Source organism: Cebus imitator, unplaced genomic scaffold (genome assembly GCF_001604975.1).
Source record: "Cebus imitator isolate Cc_AM_T3 unplaced genomic scaffold, Cebus_imitator-1.0 Scaffold36, whole genome shotgun sequence".
Taxonomy (NCBI): domain Eukaryota; kingdom Metazoa; phylum Chordata; class Mammalia; order Primates; family Cebidae; genus Cebus; species Cebus imitator.
The window spans coordinates 1,744,594-1,760,465 of record NW_016107351.1 but is presented as its reverse complement, the minus strand read 5'-3'; the positions used below and the strand labels follow the sequence as shown (position 1 = coordinate 1,760,465).

General features: G+C 62.8%; 2 protein-coding genes and 1 long non-coding RNA gene across 7 annotated transcripts in view; 2 read left to right on the top strand and 1 right to left on the bottom strand.

Moving 5' to 3' along the window:
- The window catches only part of FSCN2 (fascin actin-bundling protein 2, retinal), a 9,265-nt gene extending 6,526 nt beyond the window's left edge, over nucleotides 1–2,739 (top strand). The window contains exons 3-5 of one of the 2 annotated variants that reach the window (XM_017524874.2): nucleotides 305–430; nucleotides 733–971; nucleotides 1,053–2,739. In XM_017524874.2, the coding sequence (XP_017380363.1) occupies nucleotides 305–430; nucleotides 733–971; nucleotides 1,053–1,258 (571 nt within the window). In that variant the 3' untranslated portion in view covers nucleotides 1,259–2,739. The remainder of the gene's footprint in view (nucleotides 1–304; nucleotides 431–732; nucleotides 972–1,052) is intronic. The other variant, XM_017524873.2, reaches the window with a different exon arrangement.
- A 1,027-nt stretch (nucleotides 2,740–3,766) lies between these two features.
- Nucleotides 3,767–15,475, bottom strand: FAAP100 (FA core complex associated protein 100). 4 transcript variants are annotated; one of them, XM_017524857.2, is made up of 9 exons: nucleotides 15,245–15,474; nucleotides 15,008–15,132; nucleotides 13,350–14,302; nucleotides 12,300–12,456; nucleotides 10,364–11,133; nucleotides 9,246–9,382; nucleotides 7,573–7,689; nucleotides 5,213–5,299; nucleotides 3,767–4,810 (listed from the first exon to the last, which is right to left on the bottom strand). In XM_017524857.2, the coding sequence occupies exons 1-9, from the start codon at nucleotides 15,407–15,409 to the stop codon at nucleotides 4,679–4,681; spliced, it is 2,643 nt and encodes an 880-aa protein (XP_017380346.1). In that variant the 5' UTR covers nucleotides 15,410–15,474; the 3' UTR covers nucleotides 3,767–4,678. The 4 variants fall into 4 exon arrangements, 3 of the variants coding, with proteins under 3 accessions (XP_017380346.1, XP_037593118.1, XP_017380348.1); XM_037737190.1 differs by having other exon boundaries at nucleotides 15,273–15,291; XM_017524859.2 differs by lacking the exon at nucleotides 15,008–15,132 and having other exon boundaries at nucleotides 15,245–15,325.
- LOC108301682 lies at nucleotides 4,810–5,534 on the top strand. The gene is made up of 2 exons (XR_001823966.2): nucleotides 4,810–5,158; nucleotides 5,205–5,534. It is a non-coding gene; the product is annotated as an uncharacterized LOC108301682 (long non-coding RNA).
- Nucleotides 15,476–15,872: the final 397 nt, after the last annotated feature.

The following is a 15,872-nucleotide window of genomic DNA, read 5'->3' as shown; positions in this document are numbered from 1 at the left end:
CACCATCCCCATCACCACCATCCCCATCACCATCCCCATGCCCATCCCCACCATCCCCATCACCGTCCCCATCCCCATCACCATTCCCATAACTTCCACCACCATCACTGCCTCGGAGATGAGGACTGCCATAGCAGCTCAGACAGGGAGGAAAGGCCACTGGGGGTGGTAGCTCCTGATGGTGGTAGGTGTGCCAGTGGAGGGCAGGCTCCTGTCCCAGTCCTTGGAACCTGAGGAGGATGGGGAAGTGAGACCTTGCACCCCCATCTCCTGCTGCCCTGAGACCTTTCGCTGCTCCCTCCAGTTCCGCCGACACCATGTTTGAGCTGCAGTGGCGCGGCCGGCGAGTGGCACTCAAAGCCAGCAATGGGCGCTACGTGTGCATGAAGAAGAACGGGCAGCTGGCGGCCATCAGCGACTTTGTGGGTGAGCACTCTGCCTGCCAGGGAGTGGGGCAGGGGCTGTCTCCATCCAGGGACAGCACCTGCCCAGAAACCCCACCTCCACCAAGAGCTGGACCCTCCCCAGCCCACGGAACAGCTGCTGTCGTGGCAGTCACACTTGTTGGTCCACATAATCCATCTTGGCAAGGGAAACAGTTAGGTCTGAGTGTCCTTATGGGAGTCTCCTTATCTCCACTGCACGTTCGGGAACCCCCAAGGCACCTTGCCAAGGCCGCACGCGAGGCAGTGCCAGGTCTGGGCCCCCAAATCTGGGGGTGGTGCTTCCCAGGGGCCCACCTCGCCCGGCCTGGACGGGGAAGGTGACGGGAGGGGCGGCGCAGCAGACGCTCTCCCCGCCAGGCAAGGACGAGGAGTTCATCCTTAAGCTCATCAACCGGCCCATCCTGGTGCTGCGCAGCCTGGACGGCTTCGTCTGCCACCGCCGCGGCTCCAACCAGCTGGACACCAACCGCTCGGTCTACGACGTCTTCCACCTGAGCTTCAGCGACGGCGCGTACCAGATCCGAGGTGCGCGGCGGGCCGGGTGGGCGCGGGGAGTGGGTCGTGACGGGCACGTGGACAGCCCGCCGACGCCGTCCCCCCACCCAGGCCGCGGCGGCGGGTTCTGGTACACCGGCAGCCATGGCAGCGTGTGCAGCGACGGCGAACGCCCCGAGGATTTCCTCTTCGAGTTCCGCGAGCGCGGCCGCCTGGCCATCCGCGCCCGGAGCGGCAAGTACCTGCGCGGCGGCGCCTCGGGCCTGCTGCGCGCGGACGCCGACGCCCCGGCCGGGCCCGCGCTCTGGGAGTACTGAGGCCGCGCATTAAACCGTCTGTCCCGCAGCTGCGCGTGGGCTCCGGGGCGCCTGCAGCTGGAGGTGGAGGAGGCCCGCCGTTCTCCCCACAGAGCGCCCAGAACCTCCCAGTGCCCAAGGACTGCGGCCCCGGAGGCGGCCTTGTGGGTGGGCGGGGTGACCCAGGCCGGTGGAGGTGAGGAGGGAGGGGAGGTCTTGAGGCCCTGGGGAGCATGGAGGCTGAGGGTGGGTGGGGGACAGCCTGAGCCTGGGTGGGGTGAAGCCACCAACACAGATCACAGATGATCTCACGACACCACGCCGCCCCAGCCTAGGCCCTCAACCCTCCCTAGCCCCTGGCAGGTCCCTCGGGCTTCTTTCCTTCCTTGCACACTGCTCAAGGCCAAGCGAGTGGCAGAGGGTGGGGGAGAGCCAATCCTGGGGACGTGGCACCCACAGCAAGAGGAGGAACCTGCTGGGATGCCCCTTCCCTAAGCCCACCAGCCTTAGGGGCAAAGAAGGGCAGGGTTCAGTGGGAAGGGGCCGGAACTGTCCCAACCACGTGGGCAAGGCGGGTCCGAGTTAACCCTTGGAGGACCAGGCGCTACCTGGTCCAAGCTGGCAGGGAGGAGCAGTAGCCCTAGAGCTAGGGCTGTTCCCGGTGTGGTGCCTGCAGTGTCCCCTGGTGGCAGCTAAGGCTGGGGGCACCAGGTGGAACCACAGTGGCTGGCACTCAGCACCTCCAGGCTCCCCCTCAGCAGAGCCTTGGAGAGGGTCTCCCAGTACCACCCTGCCTGACTTGGCCTACCACTGCGGGAACCCCCTTCCATCCACATCCACAGCCTGGGGCGAGGCTGGAGGCAGAGGCTAGCCTGTGGAGGGTGGGGTAGGAGGTCAAAGAAACCCTTTTGAACAGGGCATAATGGCCGGGCCTGGAAGGGTGGGCCCCACTGCTGCTGCTGAGGGAGGTGGTGCTCTGTGCAGACAGCTGCCAGGTGGTGCCCAGCAGGTGCCCCTGAGAGGATGAGGAAGCGCTGCTCCCACCCTACGTGTGAGCTGGGCTGAGAGTCATGCAAGACTAGTGTCAAGCTAGGATCTGAGCTGGAACAGGTGGAGAATGCCGGAAAGGTTGAGGCCGCCCCTGGCACCGGGGAAGGGCCTCACATAGGGATACCTTGGCGACGACGGCCCAGGTGTGCACTGAGCAGGTGAGGGCGGGGAGGCCCAGGATGGGCAGCAGAGCCGGCCACAGCATGATCCACAGGCTCACCGAGAAGCTGACTGTGGACCTGCCACCTGCCTCTGAGGCCAGCGCTCTCTGAATGCCCAGTGTTGACGGCAGGTTCCCTGGAGGTGCCTGTGAGTTGGAGGCATTTCAGAGTCCTGTGCACTCCAGCAGCTGCCCACTGTGGTCCCTTTTCCTGCCTCTGTAGATTTCCTTTTTGCTGTTCCACATGACCTGTCCTCTTGGTCCTGTCAGGGTCTGTGCTACAGCTTTTTTGGGGGAGGGGACTACACGGCACTTGAACCAGGCGCCCACACAGCAGGATGTGAGGCCAGCAGGTGGGCATGAACATTTTTAAACACACCAGTGCTGATGCCTCTTCAAGGGTGACCCTGGAGCATGCTCTGACAGGGGTTCAGCACAGCTGGGGACACCATCTCAGACCTGGTGGCTAGCACTGCCTTAGGTCAGGAACCTGCACCCCTGTGGCTCATTCTCGTGTCTGTTCTTTCATAAGCCACAGTGGTGCCCCCACACCCCCTGCACAGCTGAGGCTGACAGGGGTGGACAGTGCCACTCTGGACAAGCAGCAGCCCCGTGGAAGGCCCCTCAGGCTCCCAGCCTCCTGAGGCCTGCTGGCATCCAGCTGGGGGTGGGGAGGTGAGTCCTGCAGGGGACCCAGATCTGTCAGCTCTGGGATCCTTGTGGCCTGTGAAGGTGAGTGAAGGGCTGGCACAGTCCCAGATAGATTCCCCCTCCCCCAGGCAGGTGGACACAGGCCCTGCACAGTCCTGTCCACTCATCCAGGGCCTGTTCAGGAGAACCCACGGGCTGGTCTAGCCCCCTCACTCTCCCTGATGCTCAGAACAAGACATGGGTACCAGCACGGGACAAAGGTCAGAGCCAGAGGCACCTGCCCAGGGTGGCAGAGGATGGCCCTGGAGCACAGTGGGATGCTAAGAGGGGCAAGCCCTCCTTAGGGGCGGCTTGCTGGGCCCCAGCTCTCCCTAGGAGCACAGGCCACTGCAGGGCTGGGTTAGGAGTGTCACCAGCGGAGCCTGCTTCCTGGATGTCAGCCCTGAGGGCGACAAACCCTGACTGGCAGCACCTCACAGGCCCCTCCCACTAGGGGAGGAAGGCAGGAGCAGCCAGGTAGTGCCCCAGGCCTCCTTGAAGGTGACTGGGTCACAGAGAACGCTTCTTCCCTGGAGGCCACTCCAGTGCTGGAGGCTCCAAGCAGTGCCACAGCTCTGAAGGGACCCCAGAGAGAGGGTGGGAAGGGGTTAAAAAAACCAGCGGAGGCCTGAAGTTTCACAGACAGGGTCGTTTGTCACAGCAGAGAAGCGCCTCACAGCTCCCACCCACACTCATCGACAGTGCCTGCGGTGGGAGCGGCGCAAGCACCCGCAGGAGGAAGGATGAGGTCCCCCCCTCCGATGAAAACGGCAGCACCGGGAGCCGGGCAGTAGCCCAGGCTGAGGGAGGCTGGGGGCTGGAGCTCAGGGTGCCCCCAGGCCATAGCCCCACCCTGAGTGGCCCTGAAAATAGTGCACAGTGCTGGGTGCAGCCCAGCCGGAGGCCCCTCACTGTTGAGCATTCCGGCCACAGGCCACCCAATGGCCCTTCCTTGTGGCTCGGAGCCACGGGCACTTGCAGGAGCTGCCTGCGTGGTGCTTTGTGCTTTGGTTTCAGGGAGCACCCTCCTACCTCGGGGTCCCAGAGTGGGCAGCCGGGCAGGTGTGGACAGTGTGACAAGGGTACCATGGGTGCCTGACAGTGCCACCCAGAGGGGCAGTGGTGCTCCTGGTGGAGTGGCAGCAACAGGTACAAACCGACCTCAGTCCAAACCCCAGAAACCCTGTTTTTCCGGCGCTTGGGTCCAGAATGTCCCCATCACCTCCTGGCCCAGGGGTTGCTGCGGCAGGAGGAAGGCGAGTGCGGAGGCCACAGTCAGGAGAGGAGCCACCAGCAGAGGATGCGAAGCTGGACCCGCCAGGTTCACAGCCCACCTGGGTAGCTCCCAATCAGGATCTGCTTTGCATTCCACGGCCCCCAAGCACTTTCCTGTTCTCCTCCATAGCCAGGTCACACCTTCCCCGACCTTCCACAGCTCTGGCCAGGCCCACTCAGCTTTCCTCTAAAACCACTAAGCCCGGGGGGCTGTTAACAGAGTCTGGAATCGCAGCCAGAGCCGTGGGCAGGGCAGCCCCGCGGGGTCACAGCAGGACAAGGCTGGGGTGTCGCAGCTGCCGGTACACCTGCAGCAGCCTCTGGGCGGTGGCGCAGGAGCTGGCCTCATCCTCCGTGCAGAGCCGGTCACGCAGGGTCTGCACCTCCCGCAGCAGCGTCTGCAGTGGAACAGCCGCAGCTCAGGCCCCACCTGGCCCTGGGGACGTCACTGGTGCCTTTGGGGGACCCTCCACTTCAGGACCATACTTGGGAAGTGGCAGGTGGTCCGAGGAAGAACCTTCAAACATGGGACACGCAGCCTGGCCTAGACACCGGCCCTCAGGTAGGATGAGGGGCAGGAAACAGCCGTGACTGTTCAACTCCGCCCCGGCCCGTGGGAGCCACGCTCATGTGCTGTGAGGACTTCACAGACCCCAGGCGACTTGGATGGGGGCCTGGTGAGGGGCACTCCTGGCTATCCAGGTAGAGGGACTGCCCAGGACCCCGGGTGACTGGACGGGGGCCAGGTGATTGGCACTCCCGCTACCCAGGTGGAGGGACTGCCTGGGCCAGGTGCTCACCTCGTGGTTGGCGTGGATCTGGCGGAGATACTGCACACGCAGATCAGGGGCACTGGAGCCCTGGGCGGCCTGCTCTGTCACCATCGTCTGGGGGGACACGGGACATACTGGAGAGGACATGCCCTAGCACCTGCCCCCACTTCCCTTGGAGCAGGGTGACTCTCTCCCTCTGCCCAGCTCTGCCTCCCGGCCTCGCCCCCCAACCGGCACTTTGCTGTTTCCACCCTGCTGTTCACCTCGACTTCCCGTCCTCCAGAGTGGCAGGGCAGAGCCCTTGGCCTGACAGTTTCTTGGAAATGAATGTTTGGTTCTTTCCTCTCCACTGCTGGGATCTTCCCTGTCCCCAAGAGCTACACTCTGTGCAGATCGATACCTGCCCACCTGTCCCCTTCTCTCATCCTGGCCTTCAGGCCACTCAAGAGCACAGAGCAGCCGGGAGCTGCCTCAGTGTCTTGTGCAGAGACCCTGGCCTGGCCATTCACTCATTCCTGCAGCACAGCCCACTGCTGGGCTCGGACCCGAATTCCCACATGGGACCGGGCATGGTGGCTCACACTTGTAATCCCAGTACTTTAGGAGGCCTAGGCAGGCGGATAACTTGAGATCAGGAGTTTGAGACCAGCCTACCAATATGGTGAAACTGCATCTCTACTAAAAATATAAAGAAATTAGCCGGGTGTGGTGGAAGGAGCTGGTAATCCCAGCTACTTGGGAGGCTGAGGCAGAAGAATCCCTTGAACCTGGGAGGTGGAGGTCGCAGTGAGCAGAGATATCACCACTGCACTCCAGCCTGGGTGATAGAGTAAGATTCTCTCAAATAAATACACAAGTACATAAAAATAAATTTCCAGACGAGCCTGGGCAGTGAGGCCCTGCAGGCCCTAGACTAAAGCAACTGGAAAGGGACCCCAACACCCTGAGGGGCAGCACTGGCCCGACAGGTTCCCGAAGTGCTGGCAGCTGCCGTGTGCTAGGCAGGGTCCTGAGAGCACTCCTGTGCGTGGGACGGGCGCCTCACCATTGGGGGACACTAAGGTCTGTGGCCTGAGCCAAGATCTGTGTCCAGGAAGCAGCAGCAGTGCGTGGGCTCCTCTGGGGTGACTCAGGCCCCCCAGATTCACATGGAAGCCCTAGCGCCAGCACCCAAGAGCCTGGCTGTGCCTGGAAATGGGGTCTCTGCAGATAATCAACATGAGGTCACTGGGGTGGGTCTGACCCCACACACCTGTGTCCTTGTAAGGAGAGAGAGATCTGGACACAAACCCAGGGCTGGAGCTCTGCTCTCGGCAGGGGACAGGATGTTCTTGGGGACCAGATGGCCCAGTGGACAGAGCTTCCTCTGACAGAGCACCCTTCCCCACCAGCCTCCCAGCACTCAGGATGAGACCCCCGAGCCCCGGCAGCCCTATTGTGGTGCTGTGAGATCACTGGGGTCACGGTGCTATGTGACACGGTCGTCAGGGTCACAGCAGTGTTACAGTGCAGGCTGCAGGGTCCTTGCACCAAATGAGATCTCCAGGTCCTGGTGCTGTGTGAGCTGGCGTGCTCACTGGGGTCGACCATCTGAGCCACCGGCCGAGGCTGGGTAGAGCCACTGCTCACCGCAGGGCCTGGTCACCAGGCATCACCACGGCACCCACAGGAGTTGAGCTGGTGTCAGGCCACAGGCCCTGGGTCTCAGGCTTGGGCAGGGACCACCCCAACAAACTCCGAAAACGGTTTCTAGAGTCACTGCAGACCCACTACGGGCCAAAGCTGTACTACAGTCCTAGTGGGCAGGCCTGACAGCTGCCCTGCCAGGGGTACCAGCGTAGACTTTAGCTTGGAACTTGGAGAGCTTCTTTTCAGATCTGGCAGCTGCTGGCACAAGCTGGCTCTAGGCACAGCATGGAAGCAGCTATTCCTGTGCCAGGGAACCCCTGCGGCTGTGAGTGGGGCAGGCTGCAAACTCCATTCTCTTGACAAAGACTTGTAGGCTCCCAACACCTGGCTCCAGGACCCACGCCCAGGCCACAGCCTCTCCACGAAGCCTCTGCCCAGCCAGGGGAAGGGAGGAAACCTCAGGCTCACCCACAGGTCACAAATAGAAACCCACTGGCCTGGCAGCCCTGGCAGTGCCCGGACCTGCAGGTGGCCGGGGGCGGTGGCACACATCGGCCTCCCGAGAGGGTCTGCCCCACGACTCTCATTGCCCACAGACCCACCGCGAACACCACACTCAGCCGCAGAGCGCGCGTGTATCTTCCAACGGCTCCCTTGTGGGGAGCCGCAGACCCGGAAGCCAGCAGCTACAGGGTCCCATCAAGGACCTCAGCCAGCGACCCACAGACCCTAGCCTCCTTCCTGAGAAGCCCATATACCTGCATGCGCCCGATGACGGCATGGTGCGCCCTGCACATGTCGGCCAGAGAGGAGCTTTCCATTTGAATCTCCACGGCCTGGATGGGCCCTGCTGGGCAGATGTCAGTCATGGCCACCTGCAACACACGAGCTGCCTCACCACCTGCCTATGGCATTCACACCTGCCCTGGGGGCTCAAGGCTACATGGGACCCTCCCCAGCTGGCAGCACATGAGGCTTGGGAGGGTCCCAACTCCTGCCCTGGGCTGTGCTATACCCTGAAGGCAGGCAGAGCTCAGTACCCTGCTCTGGGTTCTTCTACCTGAAGAACCTGCTTGTGTGCACACAGATGTGTCCAGGAAGACCCCGTCCCTCAGACCAAGGAATCCACGCAGGGCCTTCAGCCAGACTGGGGTTCACTCTAGGAGACCACTGCTGTGCTGTGCCTTGTGGGCAACCTACATGGAGATCCTGCCATGCCCTTGGGGGCCCCGACCCACCCCCCACACTGGGCATCACAGATCATGTCTGCAGCAGGGTTAGGGCACTGGTGTGGGCACCAGGAGCTGCTGGGCCTGTCTATGGGATAGCCACCTCTCCCTTCGTAAGTTTGGACTGAGCCAAGGTGGACAACAAAGAATGGCAAGGACAGGCCAAGAGCCAGGAAGCCAGGCTTATTCTCCATACACAGCACATGAAGTGAGATGCCAGCGTCCTCTGTGGCTCTTCCACAGGGCTATCAGCACCGACCCACAGTGCCACCACCAGACCTAGCCTCAGGGCTGAAAGGGCTGTGTAGTGGGCAGCCAAGGTACCTGAAGGCCAAGGCTTGATTCCAAGTGTAGGCACTGGGCCGGGTGCGGTGGCTCAAGCCTGTAATCCTAACACTTTGGGAGGCTGAGGAGGGCGGATCACGTGAGGTCAGGAGTTCAAGACCTGGCCAACGTGGTGAAACCCCATCTCTACTAAAAATACAAAACTTAGCTGGCTGTGGTGGCACGCGCCTCCAGCTACTCAGGAGGCTGAGGCAGGAGAATTGCTTGAAACCAGGGAGGTGGAGGTTGCAGTGAGCTGAGATCCAGCTGGGGACTGAACTCCAGCCTCTGTCTCAAAAAAAGAAAAACAAGTGCAGACTCCGAGCCCTGGGCAGCCTTGTCTGCCCTCAGGGACACACGTGACCTGGCAACCTGGGCTACTCTTCAAGAGCCTCTGCAGGTGGGACGTGAGGATCTGCTGGAGTTGATGTTGCCACCACAGTCATGAGTCACTGGAAAGGTGTGCACGACAGGGGCCAGGGACCAGCAGCGCCATTTGCCATTCAGCAGCATCCACAATGGGTCCCGAGCTCTCTGGCAGTGCAGGGGGTTAGCAGGGGCTTAGTGTCGGCTGCTCCTGGGGTACAGGTGTCACCCAGCAGCACTGTGGACCCCACTATGACTTCAGTATGTGCAGGGGAAAGGGGCCCCCGTGGGGGACAGGGCTGGACAGGGACAGTCCTTGGGGATCTGAGCTGCAAGGCCCTCCCTGCCTGAGTGGGGTCTGCTTGGTGTGAAGGGAAACGGTCACATCAGAGCCCTCTGGAGGGCTGGGGAAAGGCTGCTGGGCCCCCGCCCAGGGGGAGTGGTCCCCCGGCCAGGGGCCCCACTCTGAGAACCGCTGGCGCCGAGGCTCGTTTCCCTGAACCCCTGCTTGCCTCTCGGACGATGAGGTGAACATCAGCGCCATCAGGGGCCACTCCCTGGACGGAAGATAGTGCTCGGGCCCTCACAACATCCACAGCAGCATTCTCAGCCAGGAGCCACTGCAGGGTGGCACAGCACAGGGGCACACCTGGAGGGGAGGCACCGGGAGAGCTCAGCCCGATCCGACCAGGTGGGGACCTGCATGATGGCCCCAAGGTTGCCCCCAGAGCAATCTCAGCATCCCAGCTGCTCACAGCCCCACCCTGAGCTGACCCTGAGAAGGGAAGGAGCTGCAGCCGCCGCTCGACTTTCTCGCTGAGCAAGTTCTACGACGGTGGTGGCAGTTACGACCCATGGAAGGAGAAAACCTCACTTGGGGGGACCTGCCGATGCTGCTGGGGGCTGATGCTAGGAGCAGGTGGCTCCACCCCGGCACCAGGCAGAAACACCCCATGGGATGGCTGCGGCTGCCCTCCCTGCACAAGCCCAAATCCAGAAACCATCCACACACCCTACTGCAGCACAACGGTGACATCTGCACCTGAGACAGAGGGCCTCACACACACGGGCAAGCAAAGGACAGAGAAGGGACCACACACTCCATTCTGTGGAGCTCACACACATGCCTGATGAACGGTGCCAGGTTTTGGGGTGAGCACAACTGATGCCCTTCCCAGGTGCCCAAGGTGTGAAGCTCACAGTGTGGCTCCTTTGTGACTCTTCTGTATTTAGGTTATGCTTCCATATATAGGTTTAAAAAACACAATTTAAAAGAAATACACATGGTGAGAGGGCACCACGTAAGACGAGATCCTAACAGCAGGCAGGACGCAAGCGAAGCTCATTTCCTGAGCAGAGCTCGCTGGGCTGGGGGCCAGGCTGCCCCAGGAGCAGCCGGAAGAGGGAGGAACAGCCCATGTCCACAGGCCTGAGGTGGGCGGGGTGGAGTGGCTCACACGGGTAATCCCAGCACTTTGAGAGACCCAGATGGGAAGATCATTTCCCGCTGCAGTGAGCCATGATTGCACCACTGCACTCCAGCCTGGACAACAGAGCAAGTCCCTGTCTCATAAACAAAAAAAAAAAGTCCCAAGGACTTGGCTGAGCAAAGCCAATCAGTGCCACTAACCTGAGTGACCGTCCTCCAACGCAGCCCTGAGCAGCTCCGCTGACACCTTGATGGAAGCCACAGATGGGGGCAGGTACTCAGCCCGCAGGGAGGTGGGTCCTGCTGGCTGGCCGCCCGGCTCCCGACAAGATTCCAGAAAAGTGGCCACAGGGTCACTCGGGGGGCCGAGCGGGGAGGGGGCCCGTGTGTGTGGCGGGGCCAGGCCAGGGAAGCGCAGGCATTGCAGCATGTCCACCGTGTACCTGCTCAGGGGCAGGCAGACACCCTCTTGCTCAGGCAGCACGTCGGAGGGGCACTCATCTAAAAAGGGGTCCTCAGAGTCCGAAGGGGCCAGGGCCCCGCCCACCACCTCCCTGAGGCTGTAGAAGAGTGTGCAGGATACGGTAACAGGCAGGTCGAGCCCGCCATCCTCACCAGGGCCCAGAGGTAGCGTCACCTCCCGCCGAGTGCCGGGGCCAAGCCGGTCCACAGGGATGGTATAGGTGATGGCTGAGCAGGCCGAGTCCAGGTCGAGGGCACGGGAGCTGGTGAGCACCTGGATGCACAGGGTCCACCCCTGGTCCAGGCTGAAGTCGCTGCGATTCTCTAGCACACAGGTGGCCATCAGTACGTCCTGTGTCTGCAGGCGGCTCCAGGTGGTGCTGGTGGTGCAGGAGATGGGCCTGGGACCCGCACCGCTCGACAGCAGTGCACAGCTCACGTTCATGGCCTCGTTGAGGCTTGTCAGGGCCTTGTTCCGCTGGTCAACCGCTTTCTTCAGAAAAGACACTCTGCGAAGAACAGACACGACCCCCAGGAGAGGGGGGACACCACAGCGCCGGGTGCCACATCTTAACTCAGGACGGGTAAGCACTGAATGTGGTGGGGGTGGAGCCATGCCAGAGTGACCCCGCCCCAGGAGCCTGGCTCTCCTGGTCCCACCCACACCAAGCCTCTCTGGAAGTGACCTCCAGCCATCTGACCAGACCCCTCCTCTTGTGCCACAGGAGGAAAGGGGACAGAAGATGGAGCTGGAGCTAGTGCTGGGGGGTGCCTAGGCTAACTGCCAGGTTCCAGAAGCTCACCACCCATGTCTGGGCCACGCAGGGGCCAGGTGGAATGTTGCCCCACCCTCAGCTCCCCAAGATGTTCCTAGAGGGCCTCTTTTCTCCCTCGCAGCCTTCACAGCGATAGGCAGAGGGGTGGCAGGCACTACAGAAACAGCCCTAAACCACAGGGACCTAGAGTGGCAGGCTCTCACTCTTGTGCCCCCAGTGGTCATGTGAGGGGTGCAGGGATGCTGCGCACTCCATGTTCTCTCTGAACATCCCAAGGCCGGCGCTGCGGGAGGAAAAGCACGCTGGTCCTATGCTGAGAACAGGACGGGTGAGGACTCAGCAGGGGATGTCTCCTGTGCCCCACTAGGGAGAAAGTGTGGGATGCTGGGGGGCGGTCCCGGCTCATCTTCCAGAGGCAGGCAGCTGGGCAGCCTGTCATCAAGCAGTGTGATGCCTGAGGCTCTCAAGACATTTTAAGAGGACAAATAATGGCAGGGCATGGTGGCTCAAGCCTGTAATCCCAGCACTTTGAGAGGCCAAGGCAGGTGAATCACTTGAACCCAGGAGTTCGAGACCAGCTTGGGCAACGTGGTGAAACCCCATTTCTACTAAAAATACAAAAATTACCCAGGCGTGGTGGCAGGCGCCTATAATCCCAACTACTTGGGAGGCTGAGGCAGGAGAATTGCTTGAAGCCGGGAGGAGGACGTTACACTGAATGGTGATCGCGCCACCGCACTGCGGCCTGAGTGATAAAATGAGACTCCCTCTCAAAAGAAGAGGCCAAGAAATGGCCTGGCCTGGCCCATTGGGACCCGAGGACTCCCAGACCCAGGACGACTCCGTACAGGGACACGACCTCCAGAGGATGCCGCACCAGCCTCTGCCCGGCTGCTCACCTCTCAGAGATGTTGCCTATTCCAGACAGCAGCTCCTTAATCTTCCGGCCTGCACTCTCCGCGGTCATCCTGGCTGAGCCAGGCATCTCTGTTTCCAGGTCCAGGGTGCAGGTCAGCAGGCGGCCTTTGGCAGACAGGGCCAGAAGCTCAGTGCCACCTGGTGACGGATACACATGGAGCCTGGTCAGCAGGCTGGGAGGGGCAAACAGCGTGACACTCGGTGGTTTCCCTGGGCTCCAGGACAGAAGTTGGCAGAAGGCCAAAGCCAGCGCAGTGAGGAAGAGAAAGTCTCGAGACAGACACAGGCGCTGTCCACACCCTGGGCTTTGGTCGGTGGCCCCAAGCCTCCCCATCTCTGACCCCGTCTGCAGCCGCCTCTTCCGCAGTGGAAAGAGTCTGGCTTTTCCCTTCGAAGCCCTTCTCTCGTACTGCGCATTTTCCATGGCAAAATTTCTTAGCATGCTCACAACGTGAGTACACTCAGGAAAAAATGCACTGGCGGGGTATGGAGTGGCTCTATTCCTTTCACCCCAGCATTGGGCACACACAGGTGAAACCCTCTCTGGCTTTTTCTGTGGAAAACCCAAAACTAGAGCTCTATGATGCTATCTGTCTTCGATCCAGAGCAGACTCACAGGCAGGCCACACTGTGACACAAGCAGGCGCGTGCAGCCTGTGGAAGAAGCCCAAGTCCAGAACAGACCGCCCTCAGCTGCTTGCCACACAGGACCTGCTGAGGAGGCGCTTGTGGCGGACCCCAAGATTCAGTTTCCTCTGAGTCCACAGCCAGCTGGCAGCGCACTCAGCCCCCACCAGGCAGAGGGACATACCCTAGATCCCCCAAAGGCAGAGCAACACGCAGACCCACCACCAGCCCCTGCCTGACCCAGAGACAAGAAGGGAGTTAGCCACTAGGCTGTGCCAGCACCTGTCAGCCTTGCAAAAGAACAAGCCCAGGAGAGGAAAGCGGCCTGACGGCAGAAGACAGCCAAAAAGGAGGCTGCACCCAGGATTCCCCTCTTTCATTTCAGACAGCCACTTGGCTCGTACCTTCCTGCATCCTGGGAGACACCGACAGTGAGACGGCACTGCAGATGTTCAGGCTGGCAGGGCACAGCATGGGGGGCAGGCCTCCTGGGCCTTCATCGGGCTGCTCAGCGCTCAGCGGGGTGCTTCCCCGAGACAGATCCACCACAAAGAGGTCAGAAGGGGTGCTGTAGTACACGAGGCCACCCCCGCCACAGGCGGCGCAGAGCACAGGGCCTGGGAGGTGGTACTCCCGCAGCTCAGGCACCAGCTTCCCGGACTCATCCCAGCTGGCCTTGATGGCCAGCATCCGGCCCTGGTGACCAAGGGCCACCAGGCAGTCAGAGTGCACATCCTCGTCAGGCAGCAAATTCTCTGCAGCTTCTGCAGCCTGTGGCTCTGTCTTCAGGGCCCCTATGAAGATGACAGGCTCCTCCAAGTGATGGAGGATCTTGACAAGGCCATTTGGGTCACCAGGGGCTGAGCTGGAGGTGACCAGGGCCTTCAGGATCACACAGCAGAGCTGGCCATCAGGGAGACCACAGAGGACCACAGGTGACTGCAGGAGGGTGGCATCGGCTCCAAAGAGGAGACCAAAGAGGGCGTCCTCCAGCGAGAAGCCCCCGGAGCCCCCGAGGTCGTGTGGGACCCTGGAGCCTGATGGTGACACACAGCACAGCACTGGGAGGAAGTGGGGGGCTGCAGGCTTTCCTGGGACCCCGGCTGGGGGGGTGTAGGTGGACAGCTCCACCTCACCGATCTGGCCTCCTGGCCGGGCGTCCTCCCCTGGAGAGGGCCGCTCAAACAGCTGCATCTTCCACCGGGCAGGGCCCTGCACCAGGGTGACCAGCACACTGTCCAGGACGGTGAATGCGCACAGCGCGGCATCGGGAAGGACGCAGGCATCGGGGTCCACAGGGATCACAGGGCATGGCTGGTCACTGTCCTCGCTGTCCCCATCATCCTGGCTTGTAGACCTTTGAGAACAAGGAACACACCAGTCAGGCCTGGGCAGGGTGGGATTCCCAGGCTCTCTTCACAACCTGGCATGGATCAGGCTGTCTCATGGGTCCCCTCAGTGACCCTCAAGGCTGCTCAGCCGTCCATCTGCCACGTGGCCTCCCACCTTCCCCAGGGACTCCGCTGGTACACGGAGGACACAAAGGACCCAGAAAGCACCCAGGCATCCAATGGAATGAAGTACAGGAAGCAGCAACGCATCCAAAACCAGCCTGAACGGGCACCCCGCAGCACAGAACGTCCGGCCTGGGCCCAGGCGGCCCCTCGACAGCACGGGCTGCGGTCAGCCGCTGCAGGCTCCGCGCTGAGCACCGGCCGGGCTGCCCCGCGCTCTCCTCCTTCCCACCCAGATGGTCTCCACTGATCAGGGACTCGCGGTCATGTTGCTTTTGCCTTCTCCTCCCTCCGATGAAGACCCAGCCTCGGGGGCGTGTCTCCCCAGACGGCGCCCGGCCACCAGGGCGCAGAGGGCAGGGTCTCCCGCCCCACCGTGGGCGAACCCTCTGAACCCCGCTAACCAAGGGCTGAGAGACACTTCCAGAAAGAGTGCCGGGGGCGGGGGCTCCACGCGTGGGCAGGGATGGCGGCCGGGTCCCCGAGCGCGGCAGCCCGGGTCCCCGGGCGCGGCGGGCACGTGCGGGGGGCCGCGGGCCCGCGCTCACCTGCTCCTGCCCGGGCGGTCCGGCGGCAGGCAGTAAAGGCCCCTCCGCGCGCACAGCGCGTACAGCAGCCTGCGCGGCGCCAGCAGCTCCAGGTGCCACACCTGGTCGGGGAAGCGGAACGCCGCCTGCGGACCGGGGCGCGCGTCAGGCCGACGGGACGCGCGGGCCCGCGGTCTTCGTGTCCACGGAACCGCCGCCCCCGCCCGGGCCCTCCCGTCCCCGCGGGCCGGCGCTCACGGTCAGCAGCCCGCCCTCCTGGTCGTACACGTAGACGAGCTCCCTCCCGGTGGACAGGAAGACCTCCGCCTCGTGGCACAGCACGCGGGGCTTGCTCGCCGCCAGGCCCCCGAGAGGGCAGCGAAAGCCCGCCATGTAGCGGACCCGCGGCGCGGCGCCGGCCATCGTGCGCGCGGGCCGGTCAGGCTGAGGAGCCCGGGCGGCACGGCGGCGGCTCCGCCTCGGAGCGCTTTACGGCAGCCCGCTGTGCGGCGCGACCTCTGCCGTAAAGTGGTCCGCGGGCCGAGGGCGGGCCGCAGTGGCTGCGCCGCTGGGTCCCGCCGGCGCGGGAAGCGGGGGGTCCTTCCCAGAGGCTGCGGCACCGTGCGTCGGGGTCGATCCGGCGGGCCGGTGGACGCCCTCGGTGGCTCCATGGCCCCGGCTGCTGCACGGGTTCCCCAGGGTGGGGAAACGGGGCCTGGCCGAGCAGAGGTTGGTCTTGGGCGGGGCTCGATCCCGCTCCATTCGGGCGTCTCCCGGGAGCAGGGCTCCGCTCCTCGGGCTTTGGCGTCAACCCCTGGATTCTCTCGGAGAGCAGCTGGATCCTGCCGGAGCGCACTCCAGCCGGGAACGGGGTGGGGCAGCGCCG

Bases quoted from the DNA above. Each gene is read 5' to 3' on its own strand.
- FAAP100 (XM_017524857.2), bottom strand. From the start codon at position 15,409: ATGGCCGGCGCCGCGCCGCGGGTCCGCTACATGGCGGGCTTTCGCTGC. The intron at 12,457-13,349 runs GTACGAGCCAAG...ATCCGTCACCAG, and splicing joins GTCTCCCAGGATGCAGGAAG to GTGGCACTGAGCTTCTGGCC. The intron at 11,134-12,299 runs GTGAGCAGCCGG...TGTTCTTCGCAG, and splicing joins ATAGGCAACATCTCTGAGAG to AGTGTCTTTTCTGAAGAAAG.